Raw genomic sequence first — 21184 nt, forward strand, 5'->3', positions numbered from 1 at the left:
ACAAAATGAAGTGTTGGACTTTGAATAAAGTGAGATATGCAATGTATACATCTTGTTTAATAATAACAGAGCTTAGGCATATTTACATACTGTAAGAGTGAATGCATTTTTATGTCTTTACCCGCATCAGAAGATAATGAGGTAACTTATTATTAACAAATCCATAATGAATCAAAGAGTTTTATTTGACATGCTGAATAAAGAAAGTACCTCTTTCCACATAGGCCACATTCAAAGGCTGGATGGATATCATGTATGCTGCAGTGGATTCTAGAGAGGTAAGAAAATAACAAGCTTTCCACCAGGAACATTTAGCTCAAAGGGGATATTTATTATTTACAAGGAATGAATTTCTCACTGTTTTACTGAGATCAAATTAATTGCTCAAAGGTCAATTGAAAGACCATAACTATTATTTCTGTTCCCTTTCGAGCTTGCCGGCTGACCCGGGCGGGTCAATCGGTAAAACTGGTTGGGTTCAGGGAAGGAGGAGGGTGGGTCAGCCGATTGGCCGGTCGCGCGGTCAATCATTCGGTCGGTCAGACAGCGGCCTCTGGTGGGTTGACACGAAAACAGCGGGGCACGAACGGCACTCGCGAGAGACGTTCGAGATACGAATAAGCGAGCACAGCGGCCTCTCGCAGATTCGCGCAAACAAAAACTGCACAAATACGTACCTCCCGGGACGTATTTCGTGGTCTCCAGAAACGTCCTCTGGACTACGTTTTTAGAATGAGCCTGGGTTGGTTAAAATATATATAAATAGCTGTGCAAATTTTCTCCAGTGAGTGGTCATTGAAGGGTGTGACAAATAGTTTTAGACTCTCAATCTACTTTAGATTTTAAGAATCATTCATTAATTATTTTCTTTGACAGGTGGATGAGCAGCCATCATATGAAATCAACCTTTACATGTACCTTTATTTTGTTATTTTCATCATTTTTGGCTCCTTTTTTACTCTCAACCTCTTTATTGGTGTCATCATTGACAACTTCAATCAGCAAAAATCAAAGATAAGCATCTTTTTTTAAACCGTACCTCTAAATTATTTTCATTTTTGTTGTACATTTAGATAATTGATTAACTGAAAGAATAATCAATATTTGTTTTTTCTGCACTTTGGAGGGAAAGACATTTTCATGACTGAGGAACAGAAAAAGTATTACAATGCCATGAAGAAGCTGGGTGCAAAGAAACGTCCAAAACCTATACCTCGACCATCAGTAAGAAACATTTTTAATTGATCCATTGCTGGATTTATAACTAAGTTATATTTATTAATGCAATCTTCTCTTCTCCAAACAGAATATTATCCAGGGTTTGGTGTTTGACTTCATATCAAAACAGTTCTTTGACATTTTTATCATGGTGCTAATCTGCCTCAACATGGTGACCATGATGATAGAGACGGATGACCAGAGTGCTGAGAAAGAATATGTCCTGTACCAGATCAATCTGGTCTTCATCGTCGTCTTCACAAGTGAATGTGTACTTAAATTATTTGCACTCAGACAGTACTTTTTCACTATTGGCTGGAACGTCTTTGATTTTGTTGTAGTCATCCTTTCTATTGCAGGTAAGTGTAGAATACAGCAGGTTCATTAGAAAGACGTGTGAAAGGACATTATTAAATTGACATGTTTCGTTGCACTTTCTAAATGAAGTGTGCAGAGATTTTATGTTAAGTTTGAACCGAAACTGTTAAATGTGAAAGTGTTTTATCAGCTTATGGCTCATTCTCTTTAAATAAACCATGTTCTTAATATAAATATAATGCAATCAACTGTGAGATAAAAATATAACCATTTTAACTTGCTTTTGCAAGTATTTAGAACATTTCATGGAACTCACACCCAAATGCCACACATTGCAAGCGTGGTGTTATTTTTCCCCCAATGTGCTTATACTAGTATAAAATTAGTTGTTCAAGATTCAATTTCGTTCATCATAGAGATTTGGAAAATTGTATGTATTAAATGTTCTAAAAGGGTGTGTTCACACTTTTTTTTTGGTCGGAACTGAAAAAGAAAATTATACATTTAGTTCTGTTTGCTTAGGCTTCACACTTAAACTCTGTAAATAGGGTAGTAAAAAGGATGCCTGTAGTCTGTATTTACATGTGATGGGTACATCATGACTATGATGAGAACAAACAGATAAGTTCACACTTACCCAAATGAACCACAATAATTGAATCAAACCTGCCAAGTGTGAATACACCCTGAGTGTGCCTCTGTGTAAACTCTCCTACTGTTATTGCTCTAAGTAAAACCGCAATTTCCTCTTTCCCTAGGTCTAATGTTATCAGACATCATTGAGAAGTACTTTGTGTCTCCTACTTTGTTTCGTGTCATCAGACTTGCAAGAATCGGCCGTGTGCTGCGTCTCATCAGAGGGGCGAAGGGCATTCGGACCCTTTTGTTTGCCTTGATGATGTCACTTCCTGCCCTTTTCAACATTGGACTGCTTCTGTTCCTGATCATGTTCATCTTCTCCATCTTTGGCATGTCTAACTTTGCCTATGTGAAAAAGCAGGCAGGCATCGATGACATCTTCAACTTTGAAACATTTGGTGGCAGCATTATCTGCCTGTTTGAGATCACAACCTCGGCAGGCTGGGACGGCCTTCTGCTGCCTATTCTAAACAGTGGCCCTCCTGATTGTGACCCTGACTTTGAAAACCCTGGTACAGATGTGCGGGGAAACTGCGGGAATCCTGGCATGGGCATCATGTTTTTCTGCAGTTACATCATCATGTCATTCCTGGTGGTCGTGAACATGTACATCGCCATCATTCTGGAGAACTTCAACAATGCTCAAGAGGAAAGTGGAGACCCGCTCTGTGAGGATGACTTTGATATGTTTGATGAAACATGGGAAAAGTTTGACGTCGATGCTACGCAGTTTATTGAATACGACCGCTTGTTTGACTTTGTCGATGCCCTGCAGGAGCCTTTACGAATTGCCAAACCCAACCGTCTCAAGCTGATCTCCATGGACATCCCCATTGTAAACGGCGACAAAATCCACTCTCAGGATATACTTTTAGCAGTGACCCGGGAAGTACTTGGCGACACTATTGAGATGGATGCCATGAAGGAGAGCATCGAAGCCAAGTTCATCATGAACAACCCCACATCTGCCTCGTTTGAGCCAATCATCACCACTCTCAGGAGGAAGGAGGAAGAGCGAGCAGCCATTGCGGTTCAAAGAATATACCGTAGGCATCTTCTCAAGCGTGCCATCCGCTATGCCTGCTTCATGCGCCAATCAAAGAGGAAAGTTAGGAATCCCAACGACAATGAACCTCCTGAAACTGAAGGGTTGATTGCAAGGAAGATGAATACCCTATATGGCAGCAATCCAGAACTTGCCATGGCTCTTGAATTGGAGACTAGGCCAATGCGGCCAAATTCACAGCCTCCTAAACCAAGCCAGGTCACACAGACCAGAGCATCAGTGACCTTCCCTAGGCCGCAAGGACAGCTCATCCTCCCAGTGGAGCTCACCAGTGAGGTGATCCTCCGGTCTGCACCCACTACACACAGCTTCAACAGTTCAGAGAATGCAACAACGATAAAGGAGTCAATAGTATAACTAGCAGACAATTCCTGTGGACTAAAAGACAATCCTTGTGGTGTTAAATGGAGTGTCATCTGAACAACAGAAACTCCGAAACTGGATATCTTAAAGGATTACACGGAACTGCTTCAGTGTGACAGCATTGGAAGGCTATTTTACTTGGGAGAACTTTTTTATTCTTTGATTGAAACTTTTCTATTCAGTATTTTTGCTTATTTGTTCCCAATTAAAAATGTCCCAGTATTGGTTGTTAATTAGCAGTGTTCTTTTGCCCTTTTATACATGTGTATGTTTGCGGTTGCACACTTTTAAATAGACATTTAAATGATTTTTTTTCTGTCTCATATGCCACCAATAGAAAAACACCTCTATTTTTTCATGTCATTTCATCTCATACACATACAAGTTTGGTAGAAATATCCCATTCCAGTTATAGCCGTTTAAGAAAAAAAATTAATTTGATTTTGGCACACTGATGTCGTTGAAGTCAAACGTTTCCTTTTTTCTTTCATTTTTCTTTTTTTTGATCATTACTGACATTCTATATCCAGATAATCGTTCTGCACTGATTTCTGAACAAGCAAAAAGAAAAATCTATAATATCTGCATGTTTGTACTAGTAGTATACTTAACATCGGCTCATTCTGAAAATGTAGCCCTATATACATTTCTGAAGATTGCAAACTATGTAGCCAGAAGTACATATGGCTGCATTTTGTTTTTAAAAAGAACGCTACAGGGCGGTATGACGCCGTTGCTTTTCACGCTTACCAACTGACCGCTTACCTCCATATGGTCGGCTTTCCAGCTGTTACCAGTTTGTCCAGTTAGCTCATATGAACGTTGGAGGACTTGAGATGCAAAGAGGAGTTGACCATCACAATAGGGTTTAAGTCCGGTGAAGAATGGCTCCAGAAAGCAATGAAAGACAAAAACAGAATCCAAAATATAAAATGAACAAGTAAATAACAGGGTGAGAATGTGGTAAAATCTGAAAACATGGTAAAAATCAGGCGATTTTCTTTTTCTGGATTCCTTTGTAAAACTGTCGGTTGGGTTTAGGGAAGTGAGTGGGCGGGTCAATCGGTGCTTTTGAAAACACTATCGGTTAGGTTCAGGAAAGGCGGTGGGAGTTAGTCAGTCAGTCAATCAATAAGTCAAACAGTCAGTCGACAGAAATTTGGGATCTCAAAAATGTACACAGCGGCCTCTGGTGGATTCCTGAAAATAAAAAATTACAAATAAATGTAGCTCCTGGGTCGTTTTTGTCACTCTGCAGAAATGTATATAGAGGTACGTTTTCAGAATAAGCCTGGGTTGCGTATACTTGTTTTGAGACTGAATTTGGCAATAGGAAAGGTCTTTAAGAATAAAGTTTCCTTCCCCAAAATGTAAGCTCACATTTTACAGGTTCATCATAGTTTTCATCTAGTGTGAAATCATTTTTTATGTCTTTGTATACGTATGAACTGTATCAGTGTTTATTGCTCCCTAAAACTTTTATAGTTTTGTTGATCAAAAAATGTATTTCACAGTTTTAGTCTAGATTCATCATCAGTGTTTGTGATTACAGGATGAGTCTTTAACACCCATAGAAACTTTTTTAAAAAAGGATAATTTTTTGTAGGAAAATTAAAAAAAATGTTATTCAGTGCCAATGAAAAATAAAAACATTATTTTAAAGAGGGATAGAATTTAAACAGGCCACTCAAACATTTTTAATTTACACACCATTCACCACTCCTCAAGTGGAGATTGAGTAAATTATGACTAGGGTCAGCTATCCCTTTAGCTAACAAAAAACAGATCCTGATCTTAATCTTAACTATTCGCAACAATTAACACTATCACAATACAGATTATCAGTTTTCAGCTAAATTGTAGAATGAGTAGGCCAGAAAACAATCATTTACAGTGGAGTGTACAAAGTCACTTTGAGCAAAATGTGCTACTGCAAAAGACATAAACATTCTTAAACAGTCTTAAGATTATGTAAAAAAAAAAAAAAAACAGTAACTTGAAGCATTGAAGGCATAGTTTATAGCACTTCCTGGTATTCAAAAATGCATTGTACTCCTGATTATTTATATGGTTTGCAAACATCTATCACACCTGTAATATTTAGTTATTAAGTGCTTTATTAGTTATAATATCCTACTTTTAAATTGATGTAATTCAACATATATTATTTTTTTAATTGTATTTAACAGAAGCACTGATATTTGAAGAATGCCCAACTATGTACTCATAATGAGTTTTAACAGGTTCTCTTTCTCTGTCCAGGTGTTAATCAGACTTGCTGACACCATGCTGTTGAAGTGATTCTCTTCTCTTTACAAAGTTAGTCTAAAAGAGCCACCAAACATGTGCTTATCTAATAAATCAGTAAGTGAAATTTATATATTTTTTACTCAAGATATGTTCACACCTTCCTTTAAATTCCTTTGATCAAATATCTTTTTTTTTTCAGTTTAAATGTTATTTTGAAAACATCAAGGCAATAATCCCCCGTGCACATTCACCGCTTTAATAGGAAAAGATGTATGTATTAGAGACATCACATGATAGATTTCCTCTGAAGTCTTAATATGACTGAAAATGTCTTATTTTGCAAAGTTTTTAATGAAGCACTTTTTTGAAATCGTTTATATATTTACCTCTTGTATAGTTTTTTAGATTTGATCTGTCATTACCAAACAACACTAATGTTAAATCTCACATCTTCATTTACTGTACGTTAAAATCAGAATGAAGTTTGGTGAGGAAAAAACAAATCTCATTACGCTTGTATGTGTTCTGTGTGCAGTTTCGTGCACGTTTTGGTTTCATGTTAATATTGTAATGAATATGCTGACATTTTCTATTGTTTACATTTTTATCAAGGAAGGAGACATTGCCGTGCTATAGGTTTTGCTCGCCTCTGTTTGCCTGTATATACATTTTGCAGATAGAAGCATATTTCTCTGATGCTGTCTTTTCTTTGTATCATCACGTAAGTACGTGTGCATTTCAAATGTTCATGGAATAAATTTAATAAGATAAAGGAATTTCTCTTTATGCTTTAACGGTTTGAGTTACAGTCTCAGATTTAATGTCACAGCTCACCTCATGTCAGGTTTTAGTGGTGTTTACAGTCTTAGCATGCTATCATGTGATGTTTATGGATATGCTTTCCCAGAGGTGTTTATCAAGCCCATTTTTCCATTAGACTTGTGCTCCATATGACTTTTTCTGTGTGTGTCGCAGTGGCCTCAGAACGGATAGCTGTTCTTGTTTCACACCATCTATTTTTACTCTCAGCTTGAAATGTCTTCACCTCAGGTAACCAGTCTTAATACTTTTGGAATCCAGTGATCTATAGATTGGTCAGTTGTGATATGGTATGTGATATTTAAAAATATGATATTCTAAATATTGTGATATTTAGAATTCTTTGCATTTTTACTGCTTCATGTTTAAAAATGACCACAGGAGCGTTTATTTCCAAAATAGCAGGTTGATAGTTAAATAGTCAAATAGTGACTCTGTTAAAATGGTTGAGTTAAAAATACCCCAACAAATAACCCAACTATAGGTTATTATAGCACTTTCCCAACTATGGGCTATTCTAACCCAATGCATTAGGTTATATAATTTAATTTATGTGTGTGTGTGTGTGTGTGTGTGTGTGTGTGTGTGTGTGTGTGTGTGTGTGTGTGTGTGTGTGTATATATATATATATATATAAATACGTTATATATATATTTAAGATATCATGTTTATATTTAATCCTGGTGTTACTATTGCTACTATTACTAGTACTAATATTCATTTTATAATTATGACTGTGTAAAAAAAATAACATACAGTATTCAAAAATTTTAAAAATGCTTTTTTTCATAACATTTTAGTTCCAGACACTTTGTTAAAATAAATCAAGAATCGCAAACAATGGAGAAACAGAACAAAGCTCAGAAAATCATGTGTTGATTGAGCAGAATATGGAGCTCTGTGTGCTGTAGAGACTGTTCAACAGCTGCAGCAGGCTTTACTCAGTATAAACAATGTACAATACATTTTAACCACATCCAAACACTTCTAAAAGATGGTCTTGGATGGTGAATTGGATATAAAAACAAGACACAGAGGGGTAATTTGATAAAAAAAAAAGAAATAAATAAATATTACTGCGTTATCGCTTAAACTGTATAAGGCAAAAACAACATTACGCACACATATTAATTCAGTGGTTTTGTGTCAGTTAAATCAGTTGACTGTTGAAATTATAATTTTTAACCCCATCTAATTTTTTTCAGTGTATAAATCAATATTTTTATGGGAAGATAGCTGTACAATTGTGAGTGAGTGTGTGTGCGTGTGCTGCGTGCGTGCGTCTGTGCACTCATGCGTGCTATTTGGCTGTGTCTTCAGGCCACATAGTTCCCTGCACTGAACCAGTGTTAAGGTTCAGACACAGCGGGTGAATTACAGTCTGCTTTCGAACCATTGAACAAAACAGTGGTGAAGTATGAGCTCATGCAGGGTAATTCCCATGATGACCAATAGCCTATCACTCACAGAAGTTACCTCACTCATCTAAAACAGGGATCATCAACCTGCATGTCCTCATTTGCAGACTCATTCCTGGGTCAGTATATTTTGTTGATCCTGAAGCAGTAATCCTCCACAACAACATAATTTCAGCCTAACTTTTTACTCCTAAACCTTACCATAATTGTATTGTTTGTACAACAACTGTAGATATGTCGAAATGATCAAGACGTTTGAGGATTCAGGCTTAAATTGATTAGTTAATATGAAAGGAGTTGAATTTCAGATGTGTTAATGGACATTAGGTTTTTGAAACATACTGTAAGTGCACCAATCACAGACTAAGCCACCTGACCAATCAGAGCAGGCTTTCAAAAAGGCGGGGTTTAGAGCTGATGCCTTCAAAACTAATTAGAAAGAATTTAAACAGCATTACATAGATGAGCGTGCAGCGAGGATGCAGAAATAAACCGGGAGCACTAGCATTTATATTAGCGTTTGTTTTTGTCTTAGAAATAAGTTATATTGATTACATATTATACTATATATATATATATATATATATATATATATATATATATATATATATATATATATATATATATTATTTACATAATGCTTTCAGCGTATTATAACAGCTTGTCACCCAGTAATAAGCAAAGATATTCTGCAAAATTAACGTTAAAGTGAGCGGCGTTCATCTGACAGGTTAATTTGCGATAGACGGATAAGATGAAATGACCAAGCATCCAGCCCGAAACAGACAACTATATCATTGAAACTCCAAGTGATTTTATAAGAGAAAAGTTAAAGGTCTACAAGTCTTTGGATGCCTAAAGTTTTGTTCTGTGTGAACATGTGCACGAAATAATGTTTCATGGTTACCAGATTCAACACTATGTAGTGCTAAAAACGAGGTTCGGCCTAGCCAAAGTCAAGGAAAGAAGACGAAACTGTACAAGGCCTGGGTCATCATCAACAAGCAAAACAACTGCATTCTGACAGTGAACTGCACCTGTATGACAGGGTATGTGAACCTACATCGTTACATTTCATTCTAAGCATTCAGTGTCTGCAGGTTTAATGAACCATATTTAACTGTTTTGTCTGAAATCATTGCAGCAATTAAAAAACGAGTGATGTGTATGATTCACATCAGCATGAACTTACCTGATGTGAAATGAGAACTGCAGAGTCGAGCATTTCAAATAAGGTCCTCACTCCATTCAGCTCCCTTTTAACGTCTGTGCTTAGCATTAAAAGCAGTGTGGTGTACGGTAAGAGTTAAGTTTTCTGTTTTGCGAATTTGGCATTCTACCGCAAAACACAGTTTGCTATTGCAACCGGTCTTTATTATAAAATAGTAACTATGTAGAAGTGCCTAACTCTGATTGTAAGACTAAACTTGACGTAAACTGTAAACTTGTTCCACAAATCTGATTGGATGATTGGAAAATAGGGTCAGGGAGTACATCATTTTTCAGAAAACATTCAAATGATTGTAGTTACTATTTTCCTGTCAGTTTTTCATCTCAAACCTTTTACATTGTGAAATTGTTCAGACCACACCTCTAAAATAACTAGCGAGATATTAAAGTGCAAACAGTATATAATGCTGTTTTATTGTTTCCTAATTAGTTTTAAAAGTCTCCTACAATAGGTTTACATCCATCCACGGTCAATAAAAACAATGATTTTTCTTATTGAGAAATCAGTCCTTTCTGGCAGTCTGCTCTGATTGGTCAGGTGCTTTCTCTGTTCTGATTACAGTAGGTTTTAAAAACCAAATGTATATTAGCACAGCTGAAATTCAACTCCTGCTTTACTTTATCAATGTATGCATGAATCCTCAACCTTCTTGACCATCTTCAATCTTCTGTCAACCGCAGAAACTAAACCCAGGCTAAAATGTTCGAAATAGTCTAATGGGTCTTACTTCTTACTTATTTCATTTTATGTGAATATTTAAAGTCACCTTCAGTATGTCAACCTCAGTGAACCCTTAGAAAACGATGCAAGCGTCATTATGCTCACAGACAGGGACTTTACATTTATTTGTTAAAATATTGTTGGGTTTACAGCTGCAATCTAGTTCACTGTCAGGTGATTTCCTGCACTTCTGTCCAAGCACTGATTCCCAGAATTGTATATAATTATTTTCATTTAAATGGACTGCAGTGATGATATTTTAGTGTACTTTTAACTTCCTTCAGACTGGCCTTTTTGATTGATCTGAAGAATGAGCATTTAAGATAAACAGAGTGTGGAGTCAGTCACAACCCAATAAAGGCTCACTTCTCATTTAAGGATGTATTTCATAATACTTATTTACTTTTATCATTTTCAAATCTGTAATGGCTTCCTTGCCTCCTCAAACAGATCTAAGTGATAAGAGAGTCTGATAAGTGTGTTTGTGTGGTTACAGCTGTGCTCTTCACACAGCTCAATGACTGCTGCTCTCCACCCACTGTGACGGACTGCACCGCTCATGCACACGGAAAGCACCGACTTATGCATGTAAATTACAGGCCCTTCACTGGCTTTGACACAACTAAATTCATCCTAGCAGCCATCAGATAAAGGAAAACATAAGTTAGCCCAGAACTAGGATTGTGCAGTCTTTTCCCTGAAGAACCAGTTCAGATCCGGCTTAACTTCCTGAGATGTCCTGTTGATAATTGAGGCTGGATATAAACTCTGCTGGATGGTGGTTCTGCAGAATCAGGACTGACCACTCCTGTAATGGACTACTGTAAATACACTCCTCTCATCCTCCAATCAGTGAGCAGTTCGTCATTGCCAACAGGTGATGGTCATTATGTCTGACTAGAGAAGAACAAAGAAAGAATGAAAGAAAATACAAAACAAAAGCAAATTTGTGCTGGGATGTGACACAGTTCTGAGTGAAATAATCCTTTAAATCCCCTTTCTTCTGCAAGAACATCAACTTTTTTGTTATTATTTTCTCATTTTGCCCTGATGATTGACCATTCCATTTGTTTGTTGTTAAGTTATTTGACTCATGAATGTTGAAACAGCGTTCATCACATTTGGCATCAGGTTTATTCACTTGGTTCTTGACACTTTGATGCATGAGTGTATTGATTTGCATGTTTCTCAGAAGTATCTTCACAGCTTTAGACCTGCACCTTCTGGCAGAGGCAGGACTGTGCTCTGGTGAGCTGTACTCCTTCTGTTCACTCTCTGTGACAGACGTCTACATTACTTTCAGAGGTGGATTTGAAGACTTCAACATCATGCATCACTTCTTGCTGGGATTCTCAGTCATGGCATTGATTTACCTGTCAGGTAAGTTACTGCTTAAGACATTTAAAAAAAAAACAGCAGCAGTATTATTTGAGCTTCAAATATGTTTCTGTTGCTATTACTAATACACTTTGTATATTTTAACAAGAATTTGATCTGGTTTTTGATTGATACACTCCAAAAAATTACATTGGTTGTTTGTTCAAACTACTTATTTAAAATGATGTGAAACAACACAATTATTGAGTTTGTTTGGGAGCAACTTAATTGCTTCATGTTCAATCCACTTAAATTTGTCAAAACTAAAAAGTTACCTTAATTCCTTCATGTTGTGCCAACACAAGTCAAATGTGTGGAACCCAGGATTATTATAATGTACACTCAAACTACTTTCATCAACACAGTTATTGCGATTTTTGTTGACAACTTAATAGTTTCACAGTATGTTTAATCCACTTAAATTAGATAACTTAATCTATTTGTGTTGGGAAAACGTGAAAGAATTGTGTGGAACCCTGCATTTCTACAGTGTATGACATTTTGTCTGAAAGTTGAAGGATTGCTATTTACATATTACAGTTGCCCTAGACTTGTTTTCAGTGTTGTTCTTCCTTTCCATCTGTGAGCGAAAGAGGAAGTCCACTTTTACTTCAAAACAAGTTTGCATTCGCCAAATATGTTAAGACCTTGTTAACAGCTTATAAAGCTGTTAGCATTCAGACTGTTTTTATAATAACAATCATATTTTGTGGATACACTTGTGCTGATTTGTTACAACAAAAGACCACTGCAATATAAATGTGTTCTGTCCAGCCTAACCTCACGAGAAAATGTAAGTATTTTACATTTTGCCAGTTTAGTGGCTAATTTGTACGAATTCGTACGAGTTCAGTCGTACGAAATTGTACGATTTTAAAAAAGAGGCGTGGCACCTAACCCCACCCCTTACCCCAACCGTCATTGGGGGATGAGCAAATCGTACTAAATTGTACTAATTAGATTGTAAGTCATACAAATTAGCCACTAAATCAAAAAGTTACGAATTGCCATGAGACATAGGTTCTGTCCTATGTATTTTCCCCTCATGTATCAGCTTATAATACGGTTATTATTCAGTATTTTTTAATAACAATCATGTTCCGTACACTCTCAGAAATAAAGGTACAAGAGCTGTCACTGGGGTAATACCTTTTCAAAAGGTACACATTTGTACAAGGGTCCATATTGGTACCTCAAAAGTCAACGCCATCTCACGGCAATTTGTAACTTTTTGATTTAGTGGCTAATTTGTACGAATTCGTACAATCTAATTCGTACAATTTAGTACGATTTGCTCATCACCCAATGACGGTTGGGATTAGGGGTGGGGTTAGGTGCCACGCCTATTTTTTTAAATTGTACATTTTCGTATAACTGAACTCGTACGAATTCATACGAATTAGCCACTAAACTGGCAAATCATAAAATACTTACGTTTCATTGTAACCCCCCCTGATTTCACGCTGCCGGCATTATTATAAGCGAAATCTAAGTTTCATACGATCCCGGATGTATCGTTGGTAGTTAAATAGGAACGTTGTGTACCTGGCTGTATATCTTATCAGCAAGGAGAAAGTGACACAAACTTATGATTTCACCGCTTTCCCAGTGACCCGAAGGTCCATTCCGAATTAATGGTAAAAATAAAAAGGGATATCAAACTCGAGTTAATGAACTGATTCTTTCACTATATTAGACTTGTCACGATACTGAATTAAAAGAAAAATTGTCAATTTTCCGCTAACATTTCAGGCAATGTTTATGGCTTTCTTAAAACAGACAGATTTGCCATTGTGTTCACCTGTTCAACAGAAATGCTTCTGATTGGCCGAGAAAGTCATTCGTTCACCCTCCACTGTTTACCGAGCACAAACACAGACGAGCAATCTGCTTAATGACACAACTGATCTTCAAGGCTGCTTCGCGCTCCAGTGTCCGTGTATCTGTGTTTGCACTGGGTGAAGAGCAGTAAACTGAGTGCAAACACAGATACACGGAGACTGGAGTGTGAAGCAGTCGTGAAGAGCAGTCGAGTCATCCGCGCTCAGCGGCGCTTCAATGTTAGCAGAAATGGACGGATTTTGTTCTATTACAGACAACACGAGGATGTGCTAAAGAGGACTGCAGTTTTTTATCAGTGTTTTAAGCAGGAAAGCGTACCCAAGGTGTTTAACTGGTGCTATGAACTGAAGCCTAGGAGGACACTTGAGCATATTACTCTTACAGAAATTGTAATATTGTTTGATGCTAATTTGCTTTTAATTGTTTAAATTAAACTGAACTGGATGATATTAAAGTGATGTTTACACCATTGTATTTTGAAATCTCAACAACAGCCGGAGTTTTGTAGTGCACAGCATGTTACTGCAATGTTTACAGTGCTGGTCCTATACTTTCGGGTTTCTTCCCACCGCAGCCTCGCTTTGGTTCTTTAAAATGGCAGCTGCATGAAATAAGAGTATTTGTACCCTTGAGGTATTAATATGAACCTTTTAGGTACAAGTTTGTACTTTTTTGAAAAGATACCACCCCATTGACAGCTTACGTACCTTTATTTCTGAGAGTGTAGATTTACTTGTGTGGATTTGTTACAGCAAAAGACCACTGCAATCTTAAATGTGTTGTCTTTTTTCTCTCCTCATGCATCTTATCATTTCAGCTGAAGGAAGCATCATTGTATTCCAGAAGCCCAGATTTATTGGCGTTAAGACAGGTCGGACTGTGATCATATACTGTGTGCCGTCGAATCCCACTCGCGGGCCAGCTCGTGTACAGTGGTTCAAAAACAAGAATTACCAAAGCTCACTTACGAATGACCAGAGAATAACAATTAACGACAGGAACAATGATAAAAATGCTTCCATTACTTTAAAGAAAGTGGAGACTGAGGACAGTGGCACTTACGTTTGTAAATTAAATGATACGTTCGGACCAGGAACTGCACTTCAAGTATCCAGTAAGTATCGTCATTTGTTTTAACATCTTTTTTTTTATAGCCTGTGTGTGAGATAAATATCTCCTTGTGTTTATCCTCAGGATATAGCGAGCCTCATGCTGTCTTGATGAGATCTAGAGTTAAGGATGTCATCATTTTCCTTCAGGCTTTCCTCTTGGTTTTGTGCATTGTCGTTCCTCTGGTTCGACTTTACAAACTGGTAATTAACTTATTCCACATTTCTCTGTTGCATGTGTTGACTTTTTTGGACGCGTCACTAACACTAGCTACTGTTTCTCATTGTGTTTGATTACAGGAGAAGAAAGAAGAGGCTGAATATGAGGAGCCAGAGGATGACCACATATATGAGGTGATGCAGGTTTACGGTTGATTGAGATTTAGCTCAGAGTGCTGAAGTTATTGTTGCATGCAGGACGGGAAGTGAAAACACACATGCCTTTTTCTTTTACATGAGTTTATGAATTTAGAGTTGTGATGTACTTGTAATCATATACATTATTTTTGCTACATTCAGGCCCTTGAGTCTTGGTCAAATCTCGTCCTCTACACATGTGTTGTTCAAAACATTTCTGCATTTTATTCTGTTGACAAAAAAAGTAGAAAATTACAAACATATCGTCAGAGGAAAAGAACATTCATTGACAAAACAAAAAGACTATGGAAACCAGTGGCCGTTTTTTACAACATTATTTCTAATATCCTATCAAAAGGAAAGAAAAGCAGTGTGAATAAATAATGACAGTATTTTCTTTTTTAAATGCACTATCCCTGAAAATCAAGACAAATTTCAAGAGTTCACACTTAGCTGTTGATTTATAATAAGCTTGTTTGGCATGCTGTCCATCAAGAGAGCCCTGAGCTCAAGGCATTCTCAAGTCCAGGGCTCCCTCCTGTTCGCAGGGCGAGTGGGGAGATTAAGCTTGGGTAGATCTCAAAAACGGCGGGCATTGGCACAGCAGGTAGTGCTGTTGCCTCACAGCAAGAAGGTCGCTGGTTCGAACCTCGGCTTAGTTGGCGTTTCTGTGTGGAGTTTGCATGTTCTCCCTGCCTTCGCGTGGGTTTCCTCCGGGTGCTCCGGTTTCCCCCACAGTCCAAAGACATGTGGTACAGGTGAATTGGGTAGGCTAAATTGTCCGTAGTGTATGAGTGTGTGTGTTGATGTTTCCCATAGATGGGTTGCGGCTGGAAGGGCATCCGCTGCGTAAAAACTTGCTGGATAAGTTGGCGGTTCATTCCTCTGTGGCGACCCCGGATTAATAAAGGGACTAAGCCGACAAGAAAATGAATGAATGAAAGAGATCTCAAAAACTCCCCCGCTGGTGTGGCTAAAACTGAACTGCTCTGAGAAGAAAACACTGATGCTGGGAGCTAGACTATGGTGCCCATTTGGTTTAGTTGGTTTACGGTGGGAGGAACCCAGGGAACCCAGTGGAAACCCAGGCGGACACGGGAAGAACATGCAAACTCTGCACAGAAACGCCAACCGGCTCTGCGAGGACCAGAGCCATCTGTGTTCTTGCTGTGGGGCAACAGTGCTAACCATTGCATGCCGCCCAATCTAGGTAAAGGAGGGAGGAGAAGAGGAGGAAGGGGGGTTTCTTCCAGACGAAGATGATTGTGGAATAAAGACTGTGGTTATTTATACTGACTTCCCCCATAGCAAAATTTCTCTGGCCCAGATCTGGCCCACACCCTCAGCATTTGCTTGGCCCACATGCCGCAGTGAATTGATTGGACTAAGTCTGGCTTCCATACAAGAGGACATGGACCATATCTGGGCTAAGTCTCAGACAAGTTAATAACCCAGAACTGGGCCAGATGTGTTGGTGTTACACGACTGCATTGTTTTTTATAAACCCATCAAGCATTTTGCTTTATGGCTGTGCTTTTCTTGAAGCGACCTGATTGATAGATTTTTTTCTTAAATCAAAAATAATTTAAATGTATTTTAAAAGTGGGTCAGGATAGGCCAAACTTACGTGGCCCACATATACGTTTTTAAAAATTGGGTCAAATACTACATTTGACATCTGGGCCAAAACTGGGCCATGTTTGGCCCACATGCTGTATGCCAGTGCTGGATGAATGCCTGCTGTGCCAGCTTTATGCTAAATCTGGGCCAAAATTCTTTGCTACCTGGGTTAGGATTCATCTGATTGGAGGATCGTTTTTAGCTAATGCGGGACCGGCTGTGGTCAATCATAAGTATGTGATCCTCTCGAAATTAATTTATAAATAAACTTCACATAGTGAAGCAAGCCATGAGAGAAGCAGCGAAAAACAATATATATATAACGTCCAAAAACGTCTAAAAACATGCCACCTAAGTTTATTGACTAATCCAAATCAGCAACATAGACATGCTCCTAGCAAGTAGTAGAGCAATCACTATCTGTTCATTAGCTACTACAGCAGGGGAGTTCTTGATATCTACCTAAGCTCAAACTCCCCTCTCGCCTGGCAAACGGGAGAGAGCCCTGGCCTCGAGGATCTTATAAGCTCAGGACTCTCTCCCAGGACAGCATGCCAAACAAGCTTTATAATCAATCATCAGCTAAGTGTGAACACTTGAAATAGACTATATTCAGTATGTTGTTTCTTCTGTGTTGTATAAACAGGGTTTGGAAATCGAGCAGGTTGGTGGAGATGTGTATGAGGACATCTCAACGTTTGCCCAGAGCAGTGATGCAGCTTGGCAAGTTGAGTCTCCATGCCAAGAGTGAGAAAAACCAACGATATCTCACACCATTTCATACTTTTTTGATTTAGTGGCTAATTTGTATCAATTTGAATGAGCGCATTCATACATTTTAGTATGATTTGCTCATCCCCCAATGACAGTTGGGTGTTAGGATGGGGTTTGGTGCTTAGTTTGGTATTAGAAAACTTTACATTTTAATAATAATCTAATAATCACCAGATCTCAGCTTTAACACCAGACGCAGGTGGATGCTTTCAGTCTCATTGTTTGTGTTTTGTGTATATATATATATGTGTGTGTGTGTGTGTGTGTGTGTGTGTGTGTGTGCGTGTGTGTGTGTGTGTGTGTGTGTGTGTGTGTGTGTGTGTGTGTGTGTGTGTGTGTGTGTGTGTGTGTGAACATGCTAAAGATTTCACTTTCAGTTTGAAACTGTTATTACTATTCGTCACCTTAGAACTATAAGGTTGTATCTGCATTCTGAATGATTTCGAGATATTGAGCTTCAAAGTTTTTGCATTCCATAGCAAACAGTAAGTGTGTAACATTTGTTTTTTTAAATAAAAACTGTTAAAATGTAAATAACTTATATAAAAAATCCCATAATGTAAATAAGTTGTCAATTGATAGGAAAATGTCAATAACTCAATTTTGACAGAAATGTCTGATAGAACCTTATAAATCTAAGGTGACGTATTGTAACTGATAGTACTATATATAAATAAGCATGTAGTTTTAGTTCTTGTTAATGCATGTAAACATTTACATAATGATTATTCAAGGACATCGTAGTATTTTTACATTTTGTTCTTGTTGCTTGTTTATTTTACCAGCTGATGTCCTGTAATATACTGGGTATTTAGTGTGTTTGATTTTTACAGTATGTCTGTTGTATAAATACACTGGCTCTGGCTGGTCATTCATAAAAAGGTGCTTCATATGTGGAAATAAATACTAGTGGTGAGGAACTGTTCTTCTGAAGGCAGAAATATCCACTTTCACTTCATTTCTGTTAAAATAAGCATGTGAGAATCAGGTGTTTTCCACAACATCGCTTTTTTAGCTTATTTTTCATGCATTTTATCTGATGTGGCTTCAACATCAAACAACATATGACTGTCTGTATAGATTTAACATTTTAAATGTCACTATCTGACATAAATGTGTATTTTTTGTGAATTTTGAAATGTTATAAAGTTTTGTTTTGAATTTGTTTCTGTCTAAAACGTGCTACTGAATTTTGATGCATTTTGTAAATGTAGACATTACTCTGTTAGGAAACTGTCGTGTCATTTTAGTGTCATATAACCTTTTTTCAAAGTTTGCACAATTGCTATTTGCATATTACAATCACCCTAGACTTCTTTGCATATAAAAAACAAACAAACTAAAATCGAGCACATTTAGACATTTGAGCTCAATACTAATACTTAATATAATGCAGGGGAGAGTGGGGACGGCTGCAGCATGGGGCAGTTGCAACAAGACTTACTCCTCCATTCAGGAATGAGCTAGAGTGATAATATTGTACATATTCTCATTTAGACCCTCCTGCAATCAGAAAGGTAATTTTCTAAAAGGTAAAAAAAAGTAATTTTTTTTAAGGTAAAAAAGTAATTTTTTTAATCTTTAGAAAATTTCTGTTTTCATTCATTTTCTTTTTGGCTTAGTGCCTTTATTAATATGGGGTCATCACAGTGGAATAGACCATCAACTTATTCAGCATGTGTTTTACGCAGTGGATGCCCTTCCAGCTGCAACCCATCACTGGGAAATAATGTTTTTGTGAAACATTAATCATTCATATAATTTAAATCGCTGTTTTCTTCAAATAGGTGTAGCGTTAAAACTATTGTATCTGTCTAGCATAGACAGTTTCATCATGGTTGACAGAGTTAGAACATGCTGTTGCAAGTGTCCCCTATCACAAACATCACTTCAAAGCTTGCCATATTAACGATGTACAATATTAATTTTATTACAGTTTCTTTGATTAATACTTTGATTCTTTGATTAATTAATTTCAAGGTTCACAGAAGTGTATTTTAATCAAAGTTCAGTCTAGATTTTCAGAAAGAAAAAAAATATTCCAGTTTTTTAGCTTGATAATTGGCTGTTGCTTGTTCTTTTAATATTCTGTATTTCTATGGTCAGTTTAACACATTTAACATTTTAACAAATTTACATTTAGTCTGTTTACCATTAAAATATCAATAAAATCCAGCTTGATGTTTTAGGTTTTTTTATTGTTACATTTTAATGAATGTTGTCATCCCCCTGCTCTGGATAAATTGCATTTTGTCTGTTCAAAAATTCATAAAAATTTTGTGTTTCCACGAAAAACTGTCTGTGAGAAAATAAAAGAAATGCAAGAAGTGTTGCAACAGTCCCCACCCTCCCCTATGATGAACAAATTTAACCAAGCAAGAGCACACTTTTGGAAATAGAGAAGACAGAGGACCGTCTCGCAGTGTTTTGTTGTTTAGCCTCTTAATATTATCCTGCAGTGAAGGAAAACGCGCCATCTTGTGGTCATTTTAGACAGATATTAGTATGAGAAAGGCTGGAATAAACAAGACTGCTGCAAAGATAAATTAAAAGACGAGTTATCTGTCGCTAGTAGCTGAGCTCAAAGGTTTGTCAGATAGACTTGTATTTTTTTACTTTCAGACTGTGATTTCATCAAACATGTTTGTTTGTTTGTTTGTGCTGAATGACTTGAAAGTTTGGTGATGTGTATGGCCATTTTTTTTAGAAGTGAAAAGTCGAATAATTTATTCCACCATGCGAATCCTGAAAAGATATCACAGTTAATCTAGTTTTATTAATACATTTACTAATAATCCTGAAAAGATATCACAGTTAATCTAGTTTTATTAATAAATTTACTAATAATCCTGAAAAGATATCACAGTTAATCTAGTTTTATTAATACATTTACTAATAATCCTGAAAAGATATCACAGTTAATCTAGTTTTATTAATACATTTACTAATAATCCTGAAAAGATATCACAGTTAATCTAGTTTTATTAATACATTTACTAATAATCCTGAAAAGATATCACAGTTAATCTAGTTTTATTAATACATTTACTAATAATCCTGAAAAGATATCACAGTTAATCTAGTTTTATTAATACATTTACTAATAATCCTGAAAAGATATCACAGTTAATCTAGTTTTATTAATACATTTACTAATAATTGTTAGGCTATATCTCTGCTAGGAAAAAAAGCAAGAGCCAAAAAATGTGAATTCTCTTATTTTTTTAGTTGATTCTCTAAAGTACTGATGACATTTCTTCTGAATTAAAAAAAATGCTATAATTTAGATCATAAAATTAGGTCAAACATAAAACGGTGCGTGTTTTCAGACAGTTTATATTCATTTTCAGGCAATACACTACAATACAACACAATGCCAATTCACTTGAGAAGATTTATAAATGTTTGGTGTAATAACAATGATTTTTAATTACAACAAAATTAATTATTTCGACTAATTATCATATTCTGCAAAATAATATTAAATAAATAAATAAATAATGCTGTAAATGAGAATCCTTTTATGTGAAATTTGGAAGAAATGTTATCAGACCTACTGAACGAAACAAATAAGCAATTTAGTTTTGCTCAAACACCTGACGAAACAACATTTTCAAGTGATCATTACTCCAATAGCTGACTACATCAAACATTTATTGATAGCATACAAAAATGAGAATAAAAAATTTTAACAACTGAGCAACATGGCATATTAAATTATAGATAAATATTAAATGACAAATTAATAAATATGGTAAGGCTATTTTGATGGTCCCTATTGCACATGTTGTTGACTAAACCTTGCTTTGCTACTACGTGCCAATTACGTTTCATTTGTGTATTAGTAGACTGTCTGCTTAATATCTGCTGATACAGAATTCAACAGACATTTAACTGACTATAAGAAACTTTGCATGTACATGTGAATTTACACTGACCCCAACCTAACAGTCTACTTATAATCTAATGAGAATTAGTTGTCATGTAGATGCAATGTACCTTAAGTTCAACAAAATGCATTAAAGGGACCATCAAAACAAAGAGATACGATAAAAATAATTAT

General features: G+C 36.6%; 3 protein-coding genes across 10 annotated transcripts in view; 2 read left to right on the forward strand and 1 right to left on the reverse strand.

Moving 5' to 3' along the window:
* scn4aa (sodium channel, voltage-gated, type IV, alpha, a) overlaps positions 1–3908 on the forward strand; it is a 37232-nt gene extending 33324 nt beyond the window's left edge. For 2 of the 3 annotated variants that reach the window (XR_012387691.1, XM_017358479.4), the window contains exons 22-26: positions 225–278; positions 877–1014; positions 1120–1224; positions 1307–1577; positions 2295–3908. Coding sequence is in view for 2 of the 3 variants with exons in the window: in XM_017358479.4 (XP_017213968.1) it covers positions 225–278; positions 877–1014; positions 1120–1224; positions 1307–1577; positions 2295–3598 (1872 nt within the window). In the remaining variant the exon portion in view is untranslated. 3 annotated transcript variants of the gene reach the window in all.
* Positions 1–21184, reverse strand: part of fra10ac1 (FRA10A associated CGG repeat 1) — an 855621-nt gene that overhangs the window by 556275 nt on the left and 278162 nt on the right. The gene's annotated exons all lie outside the window — the stretch shown is intronic.
* Positions 6793–18286, forward strand: cd79b (CD79b molecule, immunoglobulin-associated beta). 6 transcript variants are annotated; one of them, XM_073918129.1, is made up of 7 exons: positions 6798–6904; positions 10539–10919; positions 11235–11422; positions 14079–14375; positions 14456–14574; positions 14671–14724; positions 16994–18286. In XM_073918129.1, the coding sequence occupies exons 3-7, from the start codon at positions 11371–11373 to the stop codon at positions 17096–17098; spliced, it is 627 nt and encodes a 208-aa protein (XP_073774230.1). In that variant the 5' UTR covers positions 6798–6904; positions 10539–10919; positions 11235–11370; the 3' UTR covers positions 17099–18286. The 6 variants fall into 6 exon arrangements, with proteins under 6 accessions (XP_073774232.1, XP_073774228.1, XP_073774230.1 ...); XM_073918131.1 differs by lacking the exon at positions 10539–10919 and having other exon boundaries at positions 6793–6904; XM_073918127.1 differs by having other exon boundaries at positions 6796–6904; positions 10539–11422.

Source organism: Danio rerio, chromosome 12, assembly GCF_049306965.1.
Source record: "Danio rerio strain Tuebingen ecotype United States chromosome 12, GRCz12tu, whole genome shotgun sequence".
Classification (NCBI taxonomy): domain Eukaryota; kingdom Metazoa; phylum Chordata; class Actinopteri; order Cypriniformes; family Danionidae; genus Danio; species Danio rerio.

Coding starts and splice junctions, on each gene's coding strand:
- cd79b (XM_073918127.1), top strand. CDS start 11,206: ATGAGTGTATTGATTTGCATGTTTCTCAGAAGTATCTTCACAGCTTTA. Junction 11,423..14,078: donor GGCATTGATTTACCTGTCAG/GTAAGTTACTGC, acceptor TTATCATTTCAG/CTGAAGGAAGCATCATTGTA. Junction 14,575..14,670: donor TGGTTCGACTTTACAAACTG/GTAATTAACTTA, acceptor GTTTGATTACAG/GAGAAGAAAGAAGAGGCTGA.